Source organism: Falco biarmicus, chromosome 9, assembly GCF_023638135.1.
Source record: "Falco biarmicus isolate bFalBia1 chromosome 9, bFalBia1.pri, whole genome shotgun sequence".
In the NCBI taxonomy this organism is placed as follows: domain Eukaryota; kingdom Metazoa; phylum Chordata; class Aves; order Falconiformes; family Falconidae; genus Falco; species Falco biarmicus.
In genome coordinates this window covers 40,963,803-40,988,338 of record NC_079296.1, presented here as the reverse complement: position 1 = coordinate 40,988,338, position 24,536 = coordinate 40,963,803, and the positions used below count along the sequence as shown (strand labels likewise).

At 41.4% G+C, this 24,536-nt stretch overlaps 1 protein-coding gene across 1 annotated transcript in view; it reads right to left on the bottom strand.

Annotated features, from left to right (window-relative positions):
* The window catches only part of FAM13C (family with sequence similarity 13 member C), a 134,528-nt gene extending 112,903 nt beyond the window's left edge, over nucleotides 1–21,625 (bottom strand). Inside the window, exons 1-5 of the mRNA XM_056352660.1 lie at nucleotides 21,529–21,625; nucleotides 14,072–14,246; nucleotides 13,639–13,848; nucleotides 11,753–11,936; nucleotides 5,848–5,983 (exon numbers count right to left, since the gene is read on the bottom strand). Of these exons, the coding sequence (XP_056208635.1) occupies nucleotides 5,848–5,983; nucleotides 11,753–11,936; nucleotides 13,639–13,848; nucleotides 14,072–14,246; nucleotides 21,529–21,567 (744 nt within the window). The 5' untranslated portion in view covers nucleotides 21,568–21,625. The remainder of the gene's footprint in view (nucleotides 1–5,847; nucleotides 5,984–11,752; nucleotides 11,937–13,638; nucleotides 13,849–14,071; nucleotides 14,247–21,528) is intronic.
* Between the last annotated feature and the right edge of the window lie 2,911 nt (nucleotides 21,626–24,536).

Below are 24,536 nucleotides of genomic sequence, written 5' to 3'. Positions count from 1 at the left end.
TTTTCTGAAAACATTTCTCACTCCCATCCCTAACCTTGCACAAAATACAAAGCCGCTAAGGGTTTAAAATAATGTCTTTTTTCCCCCATACTATTACAGCTAATGACAAGTAAAAAGACTGAAATATTTTGATGCTGACATATAACAAGCCTTTCAGTAAAAATACTTCTAATTTCCCAAGGGATAATTTTCCTATCAAAGAATTCTCTTTTGATGTTGGTTTTTTTTGGTTTGTTTTTTTTTCAAAAAGCCCTGATCATCAGCAAACAAATCAAATTGCTCATGTACACCAAAGGAAAAGGAATATGAAAGTGGCAAGAGGTTTCATTGGTAGTCCTGCTGAGGTATGGAAGGTGACATGAGCATAAAATAAAAAAGGCTTGCATTTCATAATGGTTTGGAGGTGAATTCATACCCTTCCTTTATGCCTGTCTGATATCAGTTAATTATCTGAGGAAGGAACAGGCTGATGTTCTGATACATTACAAAAATAGAAACGTAGTACCTAATTTTAAGATAGGTACTCAGAACATATTAAAGGGTTATGTTCAAAGGAAAAAACAGCTCTGGAGTGAGAGAACAATGCTGACACCAAGTGGAATAAAATGCTACCAGCTCCCTCCTCCATTGCAACCTTGAGATGCCTGAAAATCTTAGCTGCGAGTCTTAGGTTTAGGTGTTGTGCTAAATTTTTTAAACATCAGGAGAAGACCACACAGATCCTCTAAAGTAAAAATCTGTGTTATCCTAATGTGTACAGTAGCTGATTACATATAATCCTCTTCCTTGTAGTGTAGCTGATCTTAATTAGAAAAGCAACTGGCTGCTGCTCTGAACACATCAGCTGTTACTCTCCTCCACAAATTACAAATAAAATTCCTTAATATGTAATCCACATAAGTTCTGTGAGTCAGACTATGGCAGGAGCTTTTGATATGCTCTGTTCACAGCAAAACTGAAAATGAGCATTCACAGCCTGAAAAGTAACAAAGATGAGTCTCCACTGAGTTGGTTTCTTCACAGCATACTCATTCAAAACATATTTTCCAAGCCAGGAAACACCTGTATCAGTGACCGGTTTTAGAAAGACATGCCCTCTCACACACTTCATATGGTTGTTGAATGACAGACAGTGATCAGCATAATCAGCATCAGTGATTCAGATCCAGTGGTTGCCTGAGCTGTCCCCATAAACAGTTTCAGGGTTTCAGTTAGACCAGCTTCCCTCTTCCATGCTCAAGCTACTTGTTACAGTAAAGCACAGCTGACAGTCTGCTTCATGTCACACAGAGCACACCCTCTCCTGCTGATATTTCTCTCATAGTGCAGCCTTCCCCAGAAATAAAAAAAATAAAAAAAATAAAAAAAATTACAAAACTCTACATACTGGGGGGAGGGCGAAGAGAGAAAAGTAGATAGCAGCAAAACCCACCGTCATAGAAAGGGGTTGAAGTGTGACAGCAGTGTCCCAGAGCACTTGTGCAGCAAGTCAAGACAAACCCCCAGCAATGCTGGAGCAAACATTAAATCAATGATATTCCTTTCACACCCTGCAGTTAGCTCAAGATGGAGACCAGGCACACTTGTAATTTCCAAGTTACAGATCTCCAGTCCAAAGGTTAGTCTGCTGCAGATCACAGGCACAGCACAGAAAAAGCACCTTGCTCTCTCCATGCCCTGCTCCCTCCACCAAGAGGTAGAAAGGCTCTGGCACTGAAGACCTAGGAGTAACGAGGAGTACTCCAGCTACATCCAACATTTTGGTTGTTTCAAGTCACGCTTGCTAGGTTACAGCAGTTTTTATCAAATCCTTATGCCTACTGTCAGCAACATATTCTGCGCTGCTTACCTAGAAGAAAAAAACCTTACATCCTTACAATCTATTGTCCACAATTTTTGTTGAGATCTCAGTCCTACTTTGATCCTCAATGTATGGCATTTTTTTTATCCAGTCTTCTGGTTTGGGCAGTGTGCAAATACAAAATTCAAACTTAATGTTTAATAAGTCCATGTTTTTCTAAATTCACAAAGGTAGGGAAAATAGTCTTTCTGTGGAATAGGAAATAATATGAAGAAGTCTTTCTATAATATAAGAGCAATCCCTACAGAAACGTTGACAAATCTCCTGGTAGTTCACATGGTACACACAGAATTTGCTATGCTCACATCGAAACCCATCTAAAAGTTTTCATTGCTAAACAAAGAATTTAAATGAAAGTAATGAAGACCTGTACCAGTTTAAATTTAGGAAAAATTGTTAAAAGCCACAAATAGGAATTGGAACTATGTTCCCTTATCCAAGAAAAATTATTTTGACAAGCCAATGGGGTTTAATCTGGAAATTCCAGTTTACTAGATCATGAGATAATATCTGTTTGGTTGGTTGTTCATTCATTCTGAAAAGTTTCAGCTTTCAGTCCACAAGCATTGTTATAGGACTAGCAAAGGAAAACATCAGTTAAATTATTCATGTCCTCCAAACTGAGGACCATTCATTTGGGAGACCACAGTTCTTTTGTATGGCAACTTCAGATGAGAGCAAGGCACCACATTTTTTTCACAGAACAGGTTTGAAGCTGAAACTCCATTTCCTCTTTGAAAAAAGGCTAAAAACCTGAGACTGACAAAACTCTCCAGACCACAAAAGCCTTCCCAACAAAACCATAATTTGAGTAGATAAAGTCTCAATTAAATATTTAGTTGTACTCTTCTGACCAACTCCAAACCACACTGCAGTTTCAGAAATTCACTAAGGTGTCTGTGGTCAGCTTGCAGGTCCAGGATACTCTCCAGGTCCACTTCCCCAGCCCCATGGATCTCTACGATCCCTTTATAATGGGGTTCCATAATTGTAGGGAGTAGCTACATATGATCCAATCAATAGGTAGTCCCTGCAGCCTTGCTGATATAAAGTGAAGCGAGCATAAAAGGACAAAGAAAAATCAAGAAATGAGACTCATTTCCTCAGAGTGTAGGCTTTTTTTCCTAATGTATCTCGTGCTTTAATGCAGATACATGCAGTAGCTTGTACGCACCCACAAAGTCGTGCTTCTGTTTGTTTGCAAGACAAAGGTAGCATGCATAATTAAGAAAGGATTTATTTTTTACTTTTGTACACAAGGGAGATATGCAAAAATACTCTTGGAAAAAAATTCTATGGTCAACTTTTATCTAGAACATTAGATTCAGAAATTATGAGGGCAAACAGCATGACAAATTGCTATTTGCAAGGTTTGGTTCATAATTTAATTACACTATAGAAGTTAGGATGATCTTGTATACCTCCAACACATCCAGTGATACACTTCAGGTTAAACACAGTTATCTGGAGAGGCCTCAGGTCAAAACAAACACTGCAGTGTCTAACCTCTTTTTAAAGAATTATTTCAGCCAAACAGGAAAATTGATATAGTACCAGTGCAGTTTTTGAGCTAGCACAGAAGGTTATAGGACAGCTTTAAATGTTAATGGATTCATAAGGGGAAAATTAAAAAAAAAAATAAAACCAATAAAAAAAACTAAAAGAAAACTGGCAGGATTTTACACTCCAACTCTATTTTAAGAAGAAGAAAAAAGTACAACACAAAATAGCCAGGAAAAAGGACAAGCTAAAATACACAGTACCATGGATATATCCTTTAAACACCTATCTTTAGATGGAACAGGTGGCTGTGAATAGTCTACTATCCAGCCCAGGGTAACAGTTCTGAACTATTAGACCAATGACTTTCAAAAACCTGCAAATTCTTCTCCCAGTCTGTCAGCCTGAATCAGCCTGCAGATGTAGAATAAGTGGGATGACTCCCAGCACTTCAAGATACTAAGAGCTCTGCTCGGGAACAGTCAGTCTTGCCCATCTGAGCCTACAAACAACACAACGGAAGGTTAAGCCTGTGTCAGCTGTATGGCATGCCTGCCAGATTGGTATAGCTTTAATTTGTTAAAGTTCAATTAATTAGGATAACATATAATGTTGAAGTGGGGTAAAAAAAAAGGCACCCTGACAACAACAACAAAATCACAGGAATTAAGTAGTCCAAATGCAAGAATCTGTGTAAATGCTTTAACTTATTTCATGAGAAACAGCCAATAAAAGCAAGTTTCATTTCCAGGAAGCAACAAGGGTTCTGAGCCAGGTTTGCCATTTCACTTTTTGCTTGCTATGCTGGAACTAGAACATGCACTTTTCAATATGTTTAGTTTGTAAACCTAACTTTGATGTTTCCAGTTTAGTGGACTTTGAGTAATTGTTATATTATGAAAGATGAAGGGTACCTATCCAATGTGCTGGGTTTCCTGCCAGGAATTACAAAAACAAGATCAACCACAGAATACTGAATTCCCTTCTCACCCACAGATGGGATTTCTTTCATAAGCTTACCTCAGAGCAGGAGAGTGCCTCATGGCTATGCCTTGTCTGAGGTTTTATTAAAGAACTTGAAAGGATCTTTTCAGCAGATTTCTTTCCCACATCACCACAATCCCAGACAGACCATGACATTTTGCAGAATTACAGGGAGTGAAGTTGCTTCTGAAACAAAAGCACTGCAATAGAAAGCCAGGTTTCCTGGCTTCTCTAATACCATTCCAATTTTCTTTAGCTACCGATGCTTCTTCTAGTCTTGCAAGCAGAAGCAGATATAATAGAAAGCTAATATTTTGATCTTGCGTGCTCATTTGAGTATAGGTTGCAGGAATTCTCGGAGGTGGTAGTGACATGAGACATCCTCAGACACTAGGGGAGCTGGAGGCATTGGCTCCAACACTGTGTTTGTGTGAAACAATCCTACTTTTTAGATTTTGGGGCGTGTCCTCTGACATAGCAGGAATATTTTAGAAACGTCCTTGTGTCAGTGTATTCTGTTCTCTGTTCCTATGGCTATACAGCATTTATTTTAAAAGAGAGGTTCCAAAGAGTATTACAGTCTCAATATTCAGTTTAGGATATATAATAGGCTCTAAATACTGAATTTGACTTTGTATTAGAAGTCTGCCGGTATTCCTTAATACCGATACTTGGAGAAAGAAGCCAGGAAATTAGGGAGTCACAAACATGAGCACCATGATCTACAATTACATGCAATGCATATTTCTTTCATAGTCCTTCACTTAATCTGGCACACCGCTATCAATCTAGTCATGAACTGCAAGGATGTGTGGTAACTGCATGCTGCAGTATTAAACTGTAGGTTTTGCTAAAACCTTTCCTTCATGTCTTTTTCTAAAAATCAATTTCAAGTTAAGCAGCAAAGATACATCACATCACAAACTGAAAACAAGACGTATATAGACTCTCTTCCTAAACCATCATGTTTCTTCCACTGAGTGGTTTTTGACCAAAAAAAAAAAAAAAAAAAAAAAAAGCAAAAAAAAAAGCAAAAAAAATAATTGCAAGTACTAACAATGTTTTAGAAAAAAATATGCCCAAGGGGAGTCTGAAACATACACAGTGAGCTCTGGAAAGGAGAGAGAGGTTTGACCTTTCTAGTTTTTGCTTTCCTGCATTGCCAATTTCTAGCCAAACACACACACATTAAAAGTGCTTCACTGAAGGAAAAATCCAGTGATTTTGATCTAACAAATCTTGGCATTAAGATATGTAAAGTGGAACAACTTGGGATTTTATTCTTGACCTTTTACTTTTGCACTTGCATTTTTTTCAAAATCAGAATTTTAAACACTCAGGTTTCCCCTCTAGCTTAGGCATATGATGAATATTTACATTGCTGGCAACAAGCTATAGTTATTCATTACACTATGAATAAGTAAATATATTTCCATTTGTAGGTTCCAACCAAACGAAGCACTTTTTATTACTTGCTGAACCGATTAATGTAGCTTTCTTACCTGAAGGCCATTTGCTTGTCTCTGTGAGTAACAAGGGTTCAAGTCAACAAAGAGCATCTCATGGTGTTGAAGCAAATACAGCAGGAGGCCATTGTAAAGCCTTTGCTCTTCACAAGCCAAGGGACTAACAGGGATCCTAAGGGAAGAGGAGATGGATTAGGTTTAGGAGCGCTCAGATCAGTGGCTAATGGTGAGTCACACAGGGAACCCTCCAATACCCAAGATAATTCAGCAAAGCCTTTTATCCAGTTGGGCGACTGGATAAAACAGAGTTCCAGCCTCATTCCCAACAAGCAATTGTTGGGACAGGGACCAGCTAAATTTGGTGGGTTCACAACACTGGAAGCCTCAGACTGACGGAGCCCCAGTTTCCTGCAGTGTTTCACAACACAGTGAATCTTTGAGGCAGCTCAGCAAAACAGCTAGAACCTGACAGTAACTCAGATATGAAGTTCATAAAATTAAGGATGAAGAGGACAAAAAAAAAAAAAAGTCCTAGAAATCTGCTGTCACTCACTGGCATTGGGGCTGTAAGAGTGTAGTTTTGTTCTGTCTTAGTTTATGAAGGTAAACTTTGATGGTTAGAATGTCTTATTAACAGGACTTCCTGGAAAAAAAACGTAAGACATTTCAGTGTAATATTTTATAAATTATATAATGATTCAGTGTAATAATTTATAAATTCACAGACATCAGGCACATCATGCAGTGGAACTTCCAGATGCTCCTATTAACAGGTTGTTTTTTCTCTTTCTTTCTCTCTCATTTTGTAAATAAACAATATTTTAATTATTACTATCCACACAAGTAGATTAAGTTGGAGTCATTTAGTTAAGGTCAAGGGATTCTTTATACGGGATTCTAATCTCATTCCATGAAAGAACTGTGTATTTCCCCCCATGAACTATTTGGAAGCCCGGAGGACATTTACATAAATGCTGTTGCCTTAATCCAGCTTCTCCAGCCTTGCTGCACCAAGTCAATTCCACCCAGCACAATATTAATATTTAAACAAGAAATTAAACTGTGGAGACATACACACACCACCAGTCCTCTGTATGTTCATTATTCATTTGTTATTTTAAAGTACAAATACACTGGGCCCATTCCAATTGCTTTAATTCATGTTCTTCTTTTGTAAACTTACTGTTGTTTTATGAGAACTTGAGTTTGGGCTTATTTTGAAAGAAGATGATTTAAGCAGAGTTATACCCAGGCACAATGTAGACAGATTTATAAGATAAACTACTGTGTCATCACTCCTGTAGCATTGGCCAACATTTCTCCTTCTTGGATTCCTATTCTTAGGACAAACTGAGTTTCTCCACAGGAAGCAAGCCTGCATGTAAAACCTCATTGACTGAGCAACAGCCTTTCCCTCATACAACAATCCTAAGAGATTATTCCTTGCTTACCTAAATACTAACAGACTCAACTCACAGGCCATACAAGCAATCTTTTAGTCCCTTGTCTGTCTTTTTCAGCTTCTTTCTATAACTCAGACACACATTCCTGAATCCATCTCTATCAGCTCTTCACTCCTTAATAGCAAGGAGCAGTCTGCATGTTCTTCATGAAGACAAACAGCTCTTGCACTACTTACTGAGTCCCACTTTCCCTTTCTAACAGTTCTGGGTGCCCAGTTCTCACTTCATGTTAATAAATCCAAGTTATATTCAGGGATGTGATCCCACAGCTGACTACAAGTATCAATGTCTGCTCATCCACAGACATTCACGGGTGGCAACAGATGTGTATTCCAAATACAGAAAATACATTTTTAGTTTCCTCTGCAGCCACCTTCCACAATGACTTTCAATTAATTTTGTAAAATAATCAGTTCCTGCTTTTTAAGATACTTCTGCTGCTGCTAGTAGAAAGTCTGTTATCAGGCTGACAATAGGGGAACCATGTTCACACACTGCTAAATCCAGGAACGCTTTCCTAGGAAGAGCACAGCTGCTGAAGTATATTCTGCACTTCACCATGTAATCTGTTGTAGTAGTACAGATCAAACACAGGAGAACACTCTACAATTAAGAAACAATTAAAAACTGATCATCAGGAAACAGCTGCTGGTTTCCTTGAGTCTAAACCTTTCAAAGTTGCTTTTCCACAAAGTACAAGTTAGAAAAATCCATACGGTCCCTTGCCTCAGCCATGTTCAGGAGATCTGCCAAGGTTCCATGCTGGCAGAGGCTTACTGCAAATTCACAGAAAGAATGAGTCTAAGTGAGCAGAAGCAAACAGCTGGTTTGTTAGCATCCTTGTGCACTCATGCAAGAATTACTTACTGAGGTTAGCAGCAGAAATCTTTTTACTAAGATGAGGTGTAACAAAATATCCATCAAAATTTAAGTAATATCAGTTGAAACTCTGACAAAAGCAAAGCAACGCATTCTCCTTGGCATTTACAGACACAAGGAGGACATGAAACATCTCACAAGAAGATGGATGAATGGCAACAGAAATAAATACTTCAGAGGACAAGCAGAAAGAAATCAACAGCAGAAGCCAATAGAAGAATGGAGCTTAGCAAAGAAAGGCTAGGGAGTAGCCAGCCTGATACTTGAGCCGCAGTTATAGTTTTGGTCCTCTTACCTACAACGAGGTGAGGACATAAAAGCTGCATCATGCAAATGTTAACACCGAAGTCTCAAAAGGTAAGAAACAGATGCCAGGGTCAAAAATCTAAAAGAAAAGCAATGTGAAAGGTGCCGGTGGAGCAACTTAACAGCAGCAAACATAGCTTAACTCAGTCTCATGGGCAAAAAATAGCATGAGGGAGGAAAGCCAGTAGAAGAAATCAGAAGGAGCTGGTTTGCAAAGGAGACTCAAGTAAAATCAAAACATTTTACTTAGTTACATTTTTTCTGAGACATGTCTTTTCTTATTCCCACGTTGGGTCCTACCACCCTGAACAAGGACAGGAAGCATGTATACTAATATTAAAACGGAATCCTTCCAATATGAAGATGATTTTAGTCAGATATTCAATACAACCAGCATGAAAGAAGGGACTGCAACAGATTAAAAATAGAAAATAGCCTATTTAACAATCGGTTTTCACACAAACAGCGGTATTAATTTTAAATGTAGCAAACTAATGATAATAGGAGATTTCTGTGACCTTCTAACTAGAATTCCAACATAATATCTGGGCTAAGGCTTATATTTTTTGTGTCGCAACTACAATAGTTACTAATTGTGAAGTATATGCAGTTTAGGCTTGCAAGGTATAATAAGCAGCAAGTTTTATATTCTAATCATATGTCCCCAAGGCCCATATGTATTCTGTGTTCCAACTACCGAATATTACAACTCAGTCACTTCACTGAAACTATAAGAATGACAGGTCTCAACAAATAGAAGTGTCAACAGACTACAACAGATGATAACCATAGACAGAATTTACACTTGAATAGATCAAAAATTTAAAGTAAAAAGGCTTATAAACAACTTAGTTTATGTGTTTAATGTCAAAGAAGAAAGAAAGAATTGCACAAAACCACGGATTGCCAGAATACATGCAGAACAGTTTTAACACCTGCGATGAATTAGTGCCATAAGTGGAGCTGATATTACATCTAGAAGGTTACTTCCAACAATTGCATGGGGTATCTACACTTCTGCAGATTAGACCTACAGCTGTTTTTTCAATAACCTTCATGCTCTGACTGAACAACTGTAGCAAGTACTACCCAACATGTCTCACTTTCCAGTGAATCTATATTCTGGTTGCCAAATATTTCATAACATACTAGCTAATTGCATGAATCCTTGCTCTGAAAGGCATAAAGGATATTTATGATTTTATTCCCTGTGTCAGCAGATATGGTTTGCCACATTAAACTACCTTGAATTTTGCTGCTATACAGGACAACACAAATGGTTTACTCTGAGTCATAGCAGGAAGTGGTACAGCAATCTTGCTGACAGAAAATGCCAGTTGCAAGTCTCTCCTCTCTGCCCAACCACCGAAGAGGAGATTTTTCATAATCCTAGGAGGTAACTGTCCAAGAGCAGCACTAGTCATACACTTTACAAAAAATGAGCTCCATACTTACCGCTTTCTCTCCCAGAGCTGGTGAGATCAGAATGACTGTAAAAAGCTAGAGTTAATGTTCACAGGGCAGATGTACTTCTATTTATGGTAGCGGTGTTGTCTTGTCAAGTCACTGGGAGGGAAACCCAATGCTGACCATTTTCAGAGCTTCTCAGAAAGGTCATTGCCACAAGCATTTAGTTTAGTACCAAGTGTACTTTAAAAAAAGAGGGGCATGCTCAGAAGTAGCTGGACTGTCTTCCAAAACAGAGTGGGATGCTTAAAAACTGAGGCAGCTCACCAATCAATAAGGAGGCCTACTGGATTCTTAGGCATAGATACAGAAATCAGTGGCCACAGGTTCAGACAATTTGGGAAAGGAGATAAAGGAAAGTGTATGTGCATGCACAGAAGACCCATGTGACAGTGAAGAGGGCCTGATGACAGAAGAGTGACAGTCTGTGCAGTCCTTGTTAAGTCAGTGTGGGGACAAGAGGCTAGATTTTCGGTGAAAGCCTTTTGGCACCAGCCTTCTACCTGTTTGTTCTAAGTATCACCACACAACTAATCCAGATGCTGGGAAGTAAACTTCATCTGCCTACGCTCATTTAATGATTTTAGCATGCAAACTTTAAGGAACTTGGGGTTTGGTTGCAGAACTCCTTTGTTCCATCACTGAATATCCTCCGTGGTGAAGCTTACTCTCACAGGAGCAAATGGTGCAACTCTTACCACACTAGATGACGTTAGATTCTTCACCCTAGCTGTACTTTTGCTAAAGTAAGGGACCTTTTACTTATATCACCTGCGAAGGTTATATGCTGGTACCTCTCATGATAGGCCCACAGAGCAGGTAAACAGACACAAACATAGAGACCTATGGCAACAGGAGCAAGGTTTAAGATGGCAGCTCCCCAAAACAAAGCCTGTCACTGATTTCTAATAGGCTTGGTACCAATTTTGCTGAATATATCTTTTTAGTAACTAACCTGGCTTGTCATACAAAAAAAGCGCAAAAAATACTATGCTTTTTTATGGCTTAGAAAATACTAATTGTTAACGTATACACTTTGCAAAGCAGCATCGGTTTATAGTTCACATTAAGCTGGAATGGCTATGATCCACTAAAACAAAGGTTGACAAATTGTTAGACAGGTATAAACATTTTACATCCCCTAATGTCAACATGAAGGACAGGCTAAAGAACAAAATTGTTCCAGCTTCAGTGGAAAATCCTCCATTAACAGATCACTCTAGGCTGTTAACTTCTCACCACCTTGTCTTGTATGACATATGCCCTCCCACTTTTCTCTTTTAGCATCCAGTTATGCACCCACTCACCATCATTCCAAATATACCTTCTCTAGCTTCAACCAAGCACTCACAGTTTGCAGGCTCAGCTAGCCTCTGCTCAGATGTCAGCTTGCAGTTTAGTGGCAAAGGCAGAATGAGTTACTTCTTTTCCTTGATGAAAGAGATTCCTTTCTCTGATACCAAATGATATTACAAGGTCAAAGTCAGCCTTAGCTTTTCAGAATCAAGGCTAACAACTAAGCAGCCTCCACAGCCAGCACTTAACTTGACTAAGAGGAGTAGTTCTGATTAAACAGCTCTCTGTCCCTCATGCCTTTTCTCTTCAGATGGTTTCTTACTTGAGGCTGAACCTGTGCAGTCAGTGCCTAACAGGCTGAAGGTGGTCAGCCAGCTCAGGATCTGTCACACCTGCCCATAATACACCATATAAACAATTAACTTCCAAAATGTTCCACTTACTAGCGGACATACAGTTAAAACAGAAAGCCTCATTGTAAAGTGTGATCTAGTAGTACTATTTAAAGTAGCTAAATAGAGAGCACTTACTTGAACAGAACAGGTCCAAACACAATGGCTAGGTTTTCCAGAGTCATGAAATTCACTGCACTGTATGTTGCTACCTTTAACAGGAAAGCAGACAGGAACTGAAGAAGGTTTTGATGGGCTTTGGGCAGGCAGCCGAGCAACTGTCTCAGGTTCTCTATGCATTTCATTGTGTGGATTTTGTGCTCTGGGGAAAAAAAAAATATGGCATAGATATGCCTAATAATAACAGAATTTCACCATAGATATTATTATAGATCTGAGAAAGAGGGAAGATTTTAAAATATATTAGAGCAAGTAGATTAAATTTTGACAACTATTTTCACATATTAATATTTAAGTTTGATGGATTTTCCAGATGTTGAGTTTTATATAGTTTCTGCTATTCTTCCTGCTATGATGGAATCATCTAGCACTTGCTGCTTTTTTAAAGGAATTACAGACAGTAGTCATATATACCTGAATCCTTAAAGCTGCCTTTAAAAATGATACAAAATTGTCAGCCTTGACTCTCCCCAGAGATTTTACACATGCCGTATGATTCTCATTAAGTTGAATAAGGAATTGTACTCTTTCAGCCCAACATCATCTTCATTTCCTGACTAATTGGTAGCTCTCACTCTCAAAACATTTTTGCTCTATAAATATGCAACCGTAGTTACACAAGAGACATTTAAAAATCTATATTGGGGATACTTAGCATTTTCTTGGTTGTCCTTCTTCAAAGAAGAGTTACAAGGCAGAAAATGGATTCACAAACAACTCTATTTGATCAGCAGTTCAGAATTAGTATAATAAAGTCTCCTGATTATTAGAACTGAGATGACATACTGCTCAATAATTGGCAGCTGATGCTCAAATTTGCCATAGATCACCAGGATGCATCCACACAGTTTTCACATTGTGAACAGCAGATCATGGCCTAAAGGGCAATTTTAGCCCTAAAAAATACATTTCATAAAGGCAAAGACCCATGGCACTCAATGTATTAATTTGAGATATAGAAAAGAAGATTGAGAGGGGAAAATATATTTAAAAACCAAATAATAACAGCAAGAATATTCAGGGTAGTTAAAACAAGGAGTTTGCAAAAAAGCCCTGTAGATCTTTCAGTATGGACTTTCATAGCTCACAAAAGTGACTCCTTTCCCTTTTTTCCTTCTTTTTTTTTTGGTAAACACCTACATAACTTGGCACCTCGCAAATGAAGTTTGAAACCTGTAATCTAACCCACAAAGCCCACTTATTCGTATGCAAACACCTGAATTGGTTATCAGTCAAAACCACTGGGCAGGATGTCTGAATGCATTAGCTCAGTCATTACAGACATGAATAGGGAAATAGACAGTGTATTGCCGTAGGTACTTATCTTGGCTTTGCAATTTGAATGCCTCATGCTGCTCCACACACTGCTGTCCAAAAGTACTATAAGAAAAACTAGTAAGAAGTACTAAATAGGAACAAAAAGGCTCCTGTACAAGGGAAACTTAAATAGAGAGAGAGGCTTCAGCCTGGAAAAGAGAGAAGTGAGGCAGGGGCTATATAAAGGCACAAGCAGCATTATGATGGTGATTAGATTAGAAATAAAAATGTTATCTCAGTAATGAGTAAGGTTTCCAATTTAAAAAGAAAGGATGCAGAAGCATTCTCAAAGAATACAGGATTGGATTACAGAATGCCTTGCCACAGGATATTGAGGAGTCCAAAAGCTTTAATGAATTCAGAAAAAGACTATAGACAACTTCACAGAAGACTGGTCCATCAAAAGCAATTAAATATCAGCCTTGGGTTAAGGAAATTTAAATCCTTGCTTATAGGAAGGTGTAACGAACACATTATCTAACATTGTCAGAGAAAGAACAAAAGCTTGAAAGCTGTCTGTTCTGTACCTTGGAAAGTTTTTAGCAAGCCAGAACTAATGTTGTCTGGAAAAACAGCCACTGGCATTTCTTTCAGAAAGAGCTTCAGGAGACTGGCCACAGAATCAACATCTCCATCATTAATAAGGTCAACTTTTTCTCCTTGATTGTATTTCTGCTTCAGTTCCTTGATTTTACTTACTGAGCCACTGATTCGAAATAAACCGACACGCTCCAGACCTGTTTAAGAAGAAATATGAAACAGTAAGCAGCGGTCAGCTGCATTACCATGTGTGACAAGAACTGAATCTCAAAAAGCAAGAGCTCCTCTAAGAAAGCATAATAACTGTAAAAAAAAAAAAAAAAAAAAAAAAAAAAAAAGACTTTTCAGCAATTACAGCTGAAAAGTACAGCTTAAACAAAGAATAACAATTTTCAGAGACCAGAGAAAACATGAACTTGCCAAATACTTCTAGGTACTCCACCATCTGTGTCACAAGGAAAGGAACTCCACATTGCGTTGCATCTGGTATGAGGGTTTCCAGAGGGACACCAAATGTGCTGCTTTCTCTGCCGAACTGTAGAACTGGTGAGACTTTATTTGTTGTGTGCCTGACTTGAACAGAAGAGAACGATTTCTGGGGAATAAAAAACCAGGCAAGTTAAGAATAATAAAAGCACGTTTCTGCTTATAAGGTCCAAGGGTCTTCAGTAAAATTACTGTTCTCATTATAGCATCTTAGTACAGATTTTACTTCTACTCCATGTTCCTAAAATACCACCAGTATGTATTTTCTGCAGAGCTGAGACAGAACCTGTAGTAGAGTAAATCCTAATCAAACCCACTCACACCTACATTCTGAGAAAATGGAGCCCCAGGCCAAGGCAGATGCTCTGTTTAGGACAGGGAGGTGTCACTAAACCACTTCCCTAAGAAAATCTCCAACAGTCGGGAAAAAGGCTGACCAAGTGCTGGCACACAGCCTTCAACCCCAGGAAATCTGTGCACGTCTACCTCACTCACGGCGATAAAAATGTGCAAGACTCATGGAGAAGCCAGAAGAGGAATTTAAGCAGCAGCCACGGCATGAGCCTGGTAAAGGGTTCCCATCTGCTCACCCAGTTATTCCAAACTTCTTACCCCAATAACCAATGCAAAAACCTATGTAATAAATCGTGGACAACCTGCACTCGGGAGCTGCTTTTCCATCTTGGTCAGACAGAGAGGCTGCACGGCACCTGGGCCAAACACTGCGGGGGCGGCCGCGGGGCCGAGGGCTGGCTGTGAGGAGGGGCAGGGCTGCCCAGGTGGGCGCAGCCAGTTCTGGCCGGTTCCGGCCGGTTCCGGCTGGTTCCATGGCCAGGCCCGCTGAGCCCCTCAGCCCTGCACATGGCGCCTCAGGGGAACGTAGGTAAGAAATGGGGAAATGCTGCCTGGCCATGAGGAGCCCTCACTCCCTTATCCTCTTCTACACCCCTGCTGTGCCTTATAAGCAGGTGACATTACCCGCGGTGCTGCATTTTGTCCTCTTTTTCAGTCACAAAGGAGAGGACACACGTCCACCACACAATGAGAGCAGAAGTACAAACCAGGAACACCCAGATTTACCACTTCTGCATGAGAAATATTCAAACAGTATCTGCATTTCATTTTAAAGGGAGTTTTTGATTATTTTTTTTTGTAGCGTTAACCCAACACATTCTAAAACTGGGTTCCCCTTGAACATTTTTATTATTATGTTTTCAGAAGTAAAAAGGACAGACTTTCCTGTAGGCCTGTGGCTGCAGTACTACAGAAGAGCCGGTTTTCAGCTCATCAAGCACACAGCTTCTGTGCAGCTGCGCGCCGGCGCTGCAGGCAGCCGTGTCCAGCCACACTGCCATGGCAAGGGCAAACACGCCGCAATACCTAGACCCCATTTCACTCCTCTGGTACATAAGCAAGCTTGGATCAGGATGTTAATGCTAAAGCATTAATAATTATCTACAAGTAACCAATATCAGCATGCACCAAATGTATTTTACAGCATTTTCATATATAAGCCACAAGGTGTTTAAAAAAGCCTCTGAACTATCCATGATATATTACTCTTAATACCTCCTCTTTACAGATGCAGCAGTTAGGCTGGGGGAAGAAGCACAGCCTTCTGCGAACAAAGAAAGGATGTAAGAAGGACTCAAGAAGCCAGGTTTAAGTTCACTTACGCAAATTGAAAGGGAGGTGCCTGCTCCCATATTACTGCAGGAGAGTGCCAGTATTTCAGCTGTGCTGCTCAGGAGACACCATCACCTTTCTTCCCCTCACAAATCCATGCAGTCCAGCCAAAGCCAACTGCAGCCATTACGCTGTTCTTCTGTAATTAACTTATCATAGCATAATTGCTAGGCATCATCTTAATCAGTAGTTTCACTCCAGATTGTGTTGAAGGTAGAAATTAACTGCTAGTGGAAGTGGATTCCTTATAACCAACACTTGCCTCCGGAGGCACAGGCACACTGCACAAGCTGAAGGATGTGTTGCCATCACGAGATGTTTCCATAGCACCTAACACACACAATGGCATGGCTTCCTGAAGCATGCTGATTGTGGCTTGATATTTACTTTTGAGGTGTTTTTTTTTCCAATGCAGGTTTGCAGATATTCATAGTATCTGCTGTCCATTCTGCCTGCTAGCAGTAGTAAATAAAGTATTTAGACATGGCCTGCAGTGTATAAGTACTATAGATACACAGTTATATAATACCTGCACAATCATTTTGGTAAGCACACAAGCAAGAATCCATCCAGCCTTTGAAATGTGCAAGATGTAGATGCTGTTAAGCCCAACATCTATTGAAAGTCAGATACAAAGCCCCTCCTAGGAAATAAGCCACACTGAAGCAAGCTATGTTGCAGTTTAATCTAATTGGGACAGAGTCTTAATATAATTTCGGTATACATACATATGAAACAAAAACAAAACACAGAAAGCAAAGATAAAAAAGCAAAAAATACACACACTGAGTTAGACCCCCTTGGTGGTGTGCTATAAAAGCAGGAGTTAGTCTGTCAGCATGCACGGAGTGCCAGTTCACCACAGATGGCAGAGGGAAGACTGCTTAAAAAATAGTGCAGAATTTAAGCCCACTTACCTCTCCACACAATCCCACGATGAGGTCTGGAAATGCTACGGCTTAAGGCCTTCTCACCCTACAATTTGAGGCTTTCCTGCCCACCTGGCATGAGAAGAGACCTCACAGAGGTGATGGCCTTGTTTTCACATTAGGGCATGCCAACCCCCACCACCCAGGTGCAGCTAGGACATGGCCAAATCCCCCAGCAAGTAGGGTTCATGTCTGGACACAAATTACTCACTGCTGGCTCTGCTGGCTCCAGGTCTGTGCTTTCCAGTCCTCAGAAAATTATGTATTTACCCTGCTGGGCAGCCCGATGGGCATTCAGTCCCTTTCTCCATGGTGCATGGGCCATTCCCACAGCATGGATGGCTCTCCCCAAGCCCGTTTTGGCCAGTGACATGCAAAGCTCAGCCCTCTCCTCGACACCACTGCTCCCCACAGCCCTCTCACCTGCTCTGCCTGGGGGCAGATGCCACCTTGCCAGCAGCCCAGTCTCCCCAAAACAGCAAGAGAGGGGACCCCTCGTCATGGCTGTCTGCTGGAGCCTGCCCACCAGCCCTCCCCACCACCTCAGACAGGGGCAGCCTGGCCTCATCACTGCAAACGTGCCCCACCTGGACCCATCACCACAGCTGTGGCTGCTTGAGGGGCCCCGTCCCTGTCCTGACCCCTCCAGCACTGCCACACTACAACATTAGCCACTTCACAGAGACTGCTAAAAAAAGAAAAGAAAATGTGTTGGTCCTCCCATAACCCATGGTGTGACTGCCCTCTGTCACAGCAGCATGGTGTCCAGTGCTCATATCTGGGAGGACACGGGAGGCATTTTGACATACGGCATTTGCTCCCTGCTGCATTCAAATCCTCTGCCCCACCACTGCCCTCCAACCACCATAACCAGTGCATTTCCTACTCTCCATGCCCTCACATGCATTATCGCTGTGTTTGCAAGGCGGCTGGAGCAGGAGCAGCTCCCCCACCTTTGCTGGATCCCTTTGGAACAGGTGAAAAACCAAGGTGCTCAGAGCCACCAGCTCCCCAGCTAACCGTGCCTGTGGGCTGGCAGCAATTTGCTCTTTGCAGAGAAGCATCTTACAAAAAAGCTTGTGCAAAAGAGTCCAAAAATTATAACATAAAAAATCATAAACTCTCTAACTTTTTTGCTCCCTGCCCCACAGCACATTTCCACCTTCCATCTTACTAGATGTCATGGGAATCATCTTGCTGACAAGTCACTCTTCCCTGCTTCAGCTCAACATGCAAACTCTAGGCAAACAACTTTTAAAGCAATAAATGCTCCGCCTGAGCAGCAAGCACAATTTTTTTTTCTATCGGATCATCACAGGGCAAACCAGGCAGCAGCGACTGCAAGCAGCCTCTTGCTCTCTGCTGCTCCTCTAACTGCAGTTACTTGTTTTCAAGAGCTGCCTGCAAAGTTCAGCAAGGCTTATAGAAAAGAGACATTCCATTTCCCCAGAAAGCTTGCAACAACTAGAGGGCACACGAGGCTCGCAGGAGAGGTGGTCCTGCAAACCTCGCTTCAGACACGGCAAGGAGCTCCGTGCTCTGGGCAGGATTTCCCTTATGCACGAAGTAACACAGTCCAGAGGGGCATTTTTCCTTGCACTGCTGTCACACAAAGAGCAGAAGGCTGCAGGCAGCACAAATTAAACATATAACTGCTCATACTCTGTAGCTGCACTTCAAACCCTTCCTTCACCACCTCTGGATCAAAGTCAGTCCCTGGCAGGACTTCAGCTATATGAATAGGATGCACGGCACTTTTTGAGCAGCCACCCTGATTTCAAGGGCCACGTCTAAATTAAAACCAAAACTTCTGGTCTCCCCGCACCCTGCCACCCAGGGCAAGGCCTGTAAGGAAAGGCAGGGCCCTGGCCTGGGCGGTGTGGGGAGCTGGGGCAGTGACAGGGTTGCTTTTGTGCTCTCCTCACTGGGGGCCATGGGCTTGCCTTTGTGCTCTCCTCACCAGGGACATGGCCCCCAGCTACTGAAAGAGCTGCTTTTGAGCGTTGCTGATGTCTCAAAAAGATAAAGAATAAACATGAAACGAAAACAGAAAGGTTTAGTTTTCTTCCTTAGAAAACAAGTTGGGTATTTTTTTCCAGCAGCATTAGGAACAACAGGATCCCTGTGAGAGGGGGCAGAGGTAAATCCACTGTCAGCAGCAAGAAAAAAAACAATAGCAGCAAGAAAAATAATTAACCGAGGCTTCATGGTTCATTTCAGTTTTCCTTCAAAGCTGCAAGCAGCCTGTTCTGCTAACCTAGTGATCTGTCTTGGGGAGTCTGCAAGCATCCAGCCAAACAGGAAAGCAAGCCCTTCTGGGAGGGCGAGAGCCAAGCAGCCGAGGGCATGCCCGGGGGGGGGGGGGTGGGGGGGGTGGGGCTGCCATGGGGATGCGGCGTGGGCAGTCCTGCCATGCTGCTTTCCCTGCTGTGGCCCAGATCCAGCTGGAGAGTCTGCCACGGCTCCGGATTAGAAGTAAACACTGGGGAAAGCAGCCCCGCTGATCCCAGCTGCAGCCTTTGAGCACTGGATGCTCAGGATCAGAGTAGAACTGTGGGGTTCATAAACAAACGCATAAAGCTTGACCTGAAGCAAAGAAATTCAATCCAATTGCAACTGCAAGCCAGCCCCTCCATGAGATGATCCTCATTATCCAGTGACAGCTTCAAAAGCAACTCTTCAAGGACATATGGGCATACAGTGCTGATTAAAAAATCAATACTGTATGTTTTTCGTTTAAAACATTATGCACCATAAGTGCTGTGTTTCAGTCACACTGCTTGTCTTCTGATACCTAATGTTATCCTAAAACAGGATTTGTGATGCCTTGATTTTAATTGCGTTGATGCCTTGATGTATTTAGAGTGCTTAGATCTTTTTTCTTGTTTTTTCAAGCAGATAACTGCAGAGAAGAAAAGACATTCCAGTGTGTCAGAAGGTCAGAGAACACCATAAATACAAATCAATCAGCTCATGAAAACATCACTAAATTTGTCTCAATCTGTAATAAACGCTCCAGACCTTCTGTGATTGCTTTGCTGGAGTTGCTAATTTATGCTGTTGATAGAAGATTATGAACTGACTGTGTTGCAACCAGAATATTGGACATTAAGAGTTCATATAATCAACCTCCAGGTCATTTCAGCTGCTTTAAAAACCTTTGCTTTCCATATATCAAAATCAATGCCAGACTGGTAGAGGAGAAGGCCACAGGATAGCATCCCTCAGGACCTCACAGCTAATGGCGTTGCTTTTTGCAGCTTGCCAATGGGCAAATCAGCACATGTGCTCCTGTCAGCCCCAACTGGGAGACCCACAGCGTCTCTTGCCCATCACAGCACTGGAGTCTGGGGTAAAAAGCCCACAGCGTTGGGTAAAAAGCTTGCTGAGGGAGGAGAAAGCAGCACTGTGAGATAAGAGCATAAGACGCTGATGTCGTAGCAGGGGATATAGGACTCCAAAGCAATGTTCAGAACTGTTTCAAAATGCAGTTTGTTTTGGGTGGGGAGCTCACTGGCATATGGAGGAACACTATTGCTCTGACTTTGTGATTTATAGGATAAATATAGAAAAAAATAGAAAAATAGGATAAAACACCACGACAAGCCCACAAACTCACGCCAATAGAGTGTGTGCTGACCTCTTAAACTCCAGAACTGACAGCTTCAGCCAGTAGGACTAGAAATGCTATAAAGCACTAGTGATTTTTCTGAACAGAAGGAAAACAGAAAAATCGTATTGTTTACTCCTTGACTTAAAATGCTCAAAACTGTCGCATTCAGGAATGTATTTTTTCCTTTCTCTATCTTTTGGGAACAGCATGATTATTTTCTAAATGCACTACAGTGCACCAGCTGCACCATCTCAGGCTTGATAACCCTTGCACGCTTACCCCATAAAAGCATCCCTGAATTATCACAAAAAACAGTCAGGGCCAGATATATGCGGATGAGTTTCCATCAGATGAATTTGTCTTACTGGCTTTTGAAGCAAGTTTTCACTGCCACCATAGACACACAGCATTTGTATATTTCATTCCAATTCATCACAAGCCACTTTAAACTGAAAAAAATAAAATGTACAATTTTTCAGAACTTACTGAAGTATATGGAGCTAGCAGAGAAACTATAGTGAGTCTCAAACAAAAGTTAAAAATGGACATATAAGCTACAGCTACAAGACAGAAGTACAGATGAGGGAAAAAATACACCTAGCATTAGGTAATCATTGGCAAGAAATGAGGCATGAAAAAAATGGTATTTCTGTTCTAATTGCTACTGTATCAACATACATTTTCTTAAATCTTAGCTGTTAAAAGCCATAGTACAGACTTATAGGATGGTTGCCACATATCCCTCATTCACAATATTTTCACTGCCAACTATGTCTGCTAACCAAACTAAATTATCAGAAAGGAAGAGTTGCTGTCCTGACAAGAAAGCAGCTCTCCCCTGCTGCTACATGCATTGCTTTTCACCGTGCTTATGGAGAGTACACAGGCCACAAGCCCTCCTGCCAACCAAGCTCTTGTCAGCTGCCAGCAGTGTCCCCTAACTTCCATTTCTGTTTACGGCTGATCAGGTAGACTCCTCAGGATGTGGACACCCAGGGGCAAAATCAGGTATGTCTCCTTGGCCAGTGCCAGGCAGGTGCAAGAGAACTGCCCCCTTCCCCATCAGCCAGGCACACATTACTCTGGTGCTGTGCCTGAGCAAATATCTCCTGAGTCATGGCAAGGCTCTATGTTGCTGTAGACGCAGCACTACATTAACCCACCTGGCAAGCTCGGAGTTGCTTCACTCTATCTGCACCCATCTCTGGCAAGGGATGAGTTGGTGTCCTGCGGTGGCTCAGCGGAGCCTATTTTCAGGCAGCTGAATTACAGGCATGTGGAGAACTGCCCAATGAAGCAGTGGAAGGCACATGTTCAGACAGCTTGCTTGCCTTCCCCCCCCCCAGCCTATTAAACTCTCAAGCATCATTTTCCTTTTAAAGGCTTTAGAAAAACATGCAGAAAGCTGCATGCTTCCTTGGCAGTTTTACAGACCTGAAAGTAACTGGGAAGTGACAGGTCAGTAACTGTCAATACCCTTCTCCTCTTGGAGTGAAATGCCATGAGGGTTGAGTTGGAGCCTGCCTCTCTCTGCTTCCTGTTTTGAATTTCATTTTCTTCCTCTAATCTCCACCTGGCACCTAAACCTCCTAATTTTCTTGATGCTGTTCCAGGGAAAACAAGTCAGCATTCAAAGTTCAGTATTGCTTCAGTATCTAAAGGTACAATCTTGCTGTTGCTGCTAAAGAGCAGAACATCAGCAAAAATGGCTGTAGGCTGAAAACTATTGTAATGAAGCAAGTAAAGCTCTTTTTCAGGCCTTACAAATTATTTAAAACCCATTCCAGTCCATATCATGAAGTTCAAACCACACATGAGTAAGGCTGATAACTGAACTCTCTAGTCAGGGAATTAACTGAGTGAAAGCAAATCCCAAACTTTTGACACATAGAGTACATTTAAGAGGAAAAAGATATCCGAAATAGCTGGAGGTATAGTTGTACACAGTAAAAGGTCTGCCCAGTAAAAATCAAGCGTAGGCATAAGTGCTATTCTGTAACTAGATGGTCTGACGACTGTTCCTTACTTGAGTTCATGTGCCAGTCTATACAGCACTGCTTACTGGAAAAAACACAGAAAGAAATACATCACTGGAAGAAAAACTATCCCCCCTTCCCCCCAGAGTCTTATCATCCTTGCCAGAAAGGCAAATACTCAATCTGCTGCTTGATGCAGTTTGCACAAAGAAACAAGTTGTGGGAATAGCACTTTGGGCTGAAAACTTGTCTGTAAAAGAAAATTTATTCCTCTTTCCATGCAGACTTTCTTCCCTTTGCTGGTGGTTGCTTCACTTCACTTGGTTCATTCTAAAGGAGAAAGATCAGAAAAATCCTGTTTGCATCTCCTAAGCACCGCATTCTCACCTTCAAAGTGGGTTACAGCTCTAGAACTTAGTATTTCTGACATTGCAATTGTGCTGGAGTGCAGACTGACTCAAAAAATCTTTGGCCTGTGCTGCAGGTATTTTCATACATGGTTAAGGGCACCTGAATTTTCTGCTAAGGCACTACAACAATAGTTAACCGATGCAACTCAGCTGATGGACTGGCAATTACTGAACACATATTTAAAAGTAATCAGGAAATAACAACTAGGGAGAATTTTCTTTCAGTTTGGCTGATCCCAGGTTTATTTCTCCAAGAAGCAAATATTAATCAATTAAAGCATTTTTATGAACGCCTGCATAACCTCATACACAGTATTTATTGTAATTAAAGACATAGCAGATGATTTCAGTTATCCTGATTTGCAAAGATGGTCCCTTAAGTAATGCAAAGCAGGGAGACAGCCACTCTAACCCAGGGACATTTTAATTAACAGCAAAATAATTTGATTCCAAGAGAAAACAGCATGACTTAATACACCTTGATATGCATTTCATATATCAAATTTTAAAGTTATAACCACAAAACCCCCACACAATTTAGATATGATCTGTAAATACAGGGCTGGTTGGAACACTAGCCATTTACCAAACAGGGGGGTAGGTATTCAGCTTGTTACTCAGCAACATCTCCTCGTCATTGCTGTTAATCACTGAAAACCTGTTTACTTTCCAACATGAGCTGTGACACCAGGAAAGGAGGAGAGAGTTTAGCTGGATGACTTTCAGCCTGCAATGAGAAAAACGGGGGGGGGGGGAAAACCATTAATTTGAACTAAAAGAAAATGTTTTTGCAAGTTTAACCATGACCAAGTAAGATTAAGCTTGGAGCCAAAGGCTGCTGGGAACAATGTTTGCTGCAGTCTCACCACACAGGGTCATGACCACAAGGGCAGCTTACAAAGGAATTGCTCCAAGCTCCTTCCCACCCATGTGCTGCGGCAGACTGTGGCGTGTTGTGCTCACAGTTACATGTGAGCCTGCACTGTAGAGACAATGAGCTGATCTCTGTTACAAAAAAAAAAGCATTTCCACGGGTTCCCCGAGTGGTTTTACAACACAGCACCCACAACAATGCACTGTTGGATGCCTTAGGCAAGCAATTCCACTGGCAGAAAACAAAACTTTAAACTATGGAAACTTTAAACTGGAAAACTCACTGTACTTAATCTCTCTGCAGTGGCACTGGGGCTTGGCAAAGAACAGGTGCAGGGATGCTCCCCTGAAGACTCCAAACATATGCATTCAAGGACTGAGCATTGCACAACAGTCCTTGTTACATGCTAAGTAAGAAGACTGGAGGTACCAGAGTGTTAAATCTCACACTCTAGGCATGTGGTTCTCCCACCTCTCACCTTATGATAGCTCACAAGACCGTAGCAAACACAGCACAAAAGCTGCACTTGACATAGGCGATCCAAAGGGAAGAAAGCACAGCAGTGAGACCCCCAGAGCCAAAAAATTTGTCATGTCTTCACTCTTCCTTATCACACATGCACAAGGCCCCCACTCCTCGTTAAATGAAGTCTTGAACACCTGCAGGCAGAGAAGTTTAGAGATGTGCATTCATACCAGTCATGTCTTATTCTCTTCCTATAGCTCTGGCCAAGAATTTCAGCAAGTTGCTCATTTCAGAAATCTTGGCCTTGAGGTTCTGGCAACATGAAGTGATATTTGGACTGATGTGATTATTTAACACTAATGAGAAAAACACAAGTAAGCAAATACTCCACATATCAAACAGACAGCTGAAGCTGACCAACAGCGTTGTTGTAAAACACTATGGAT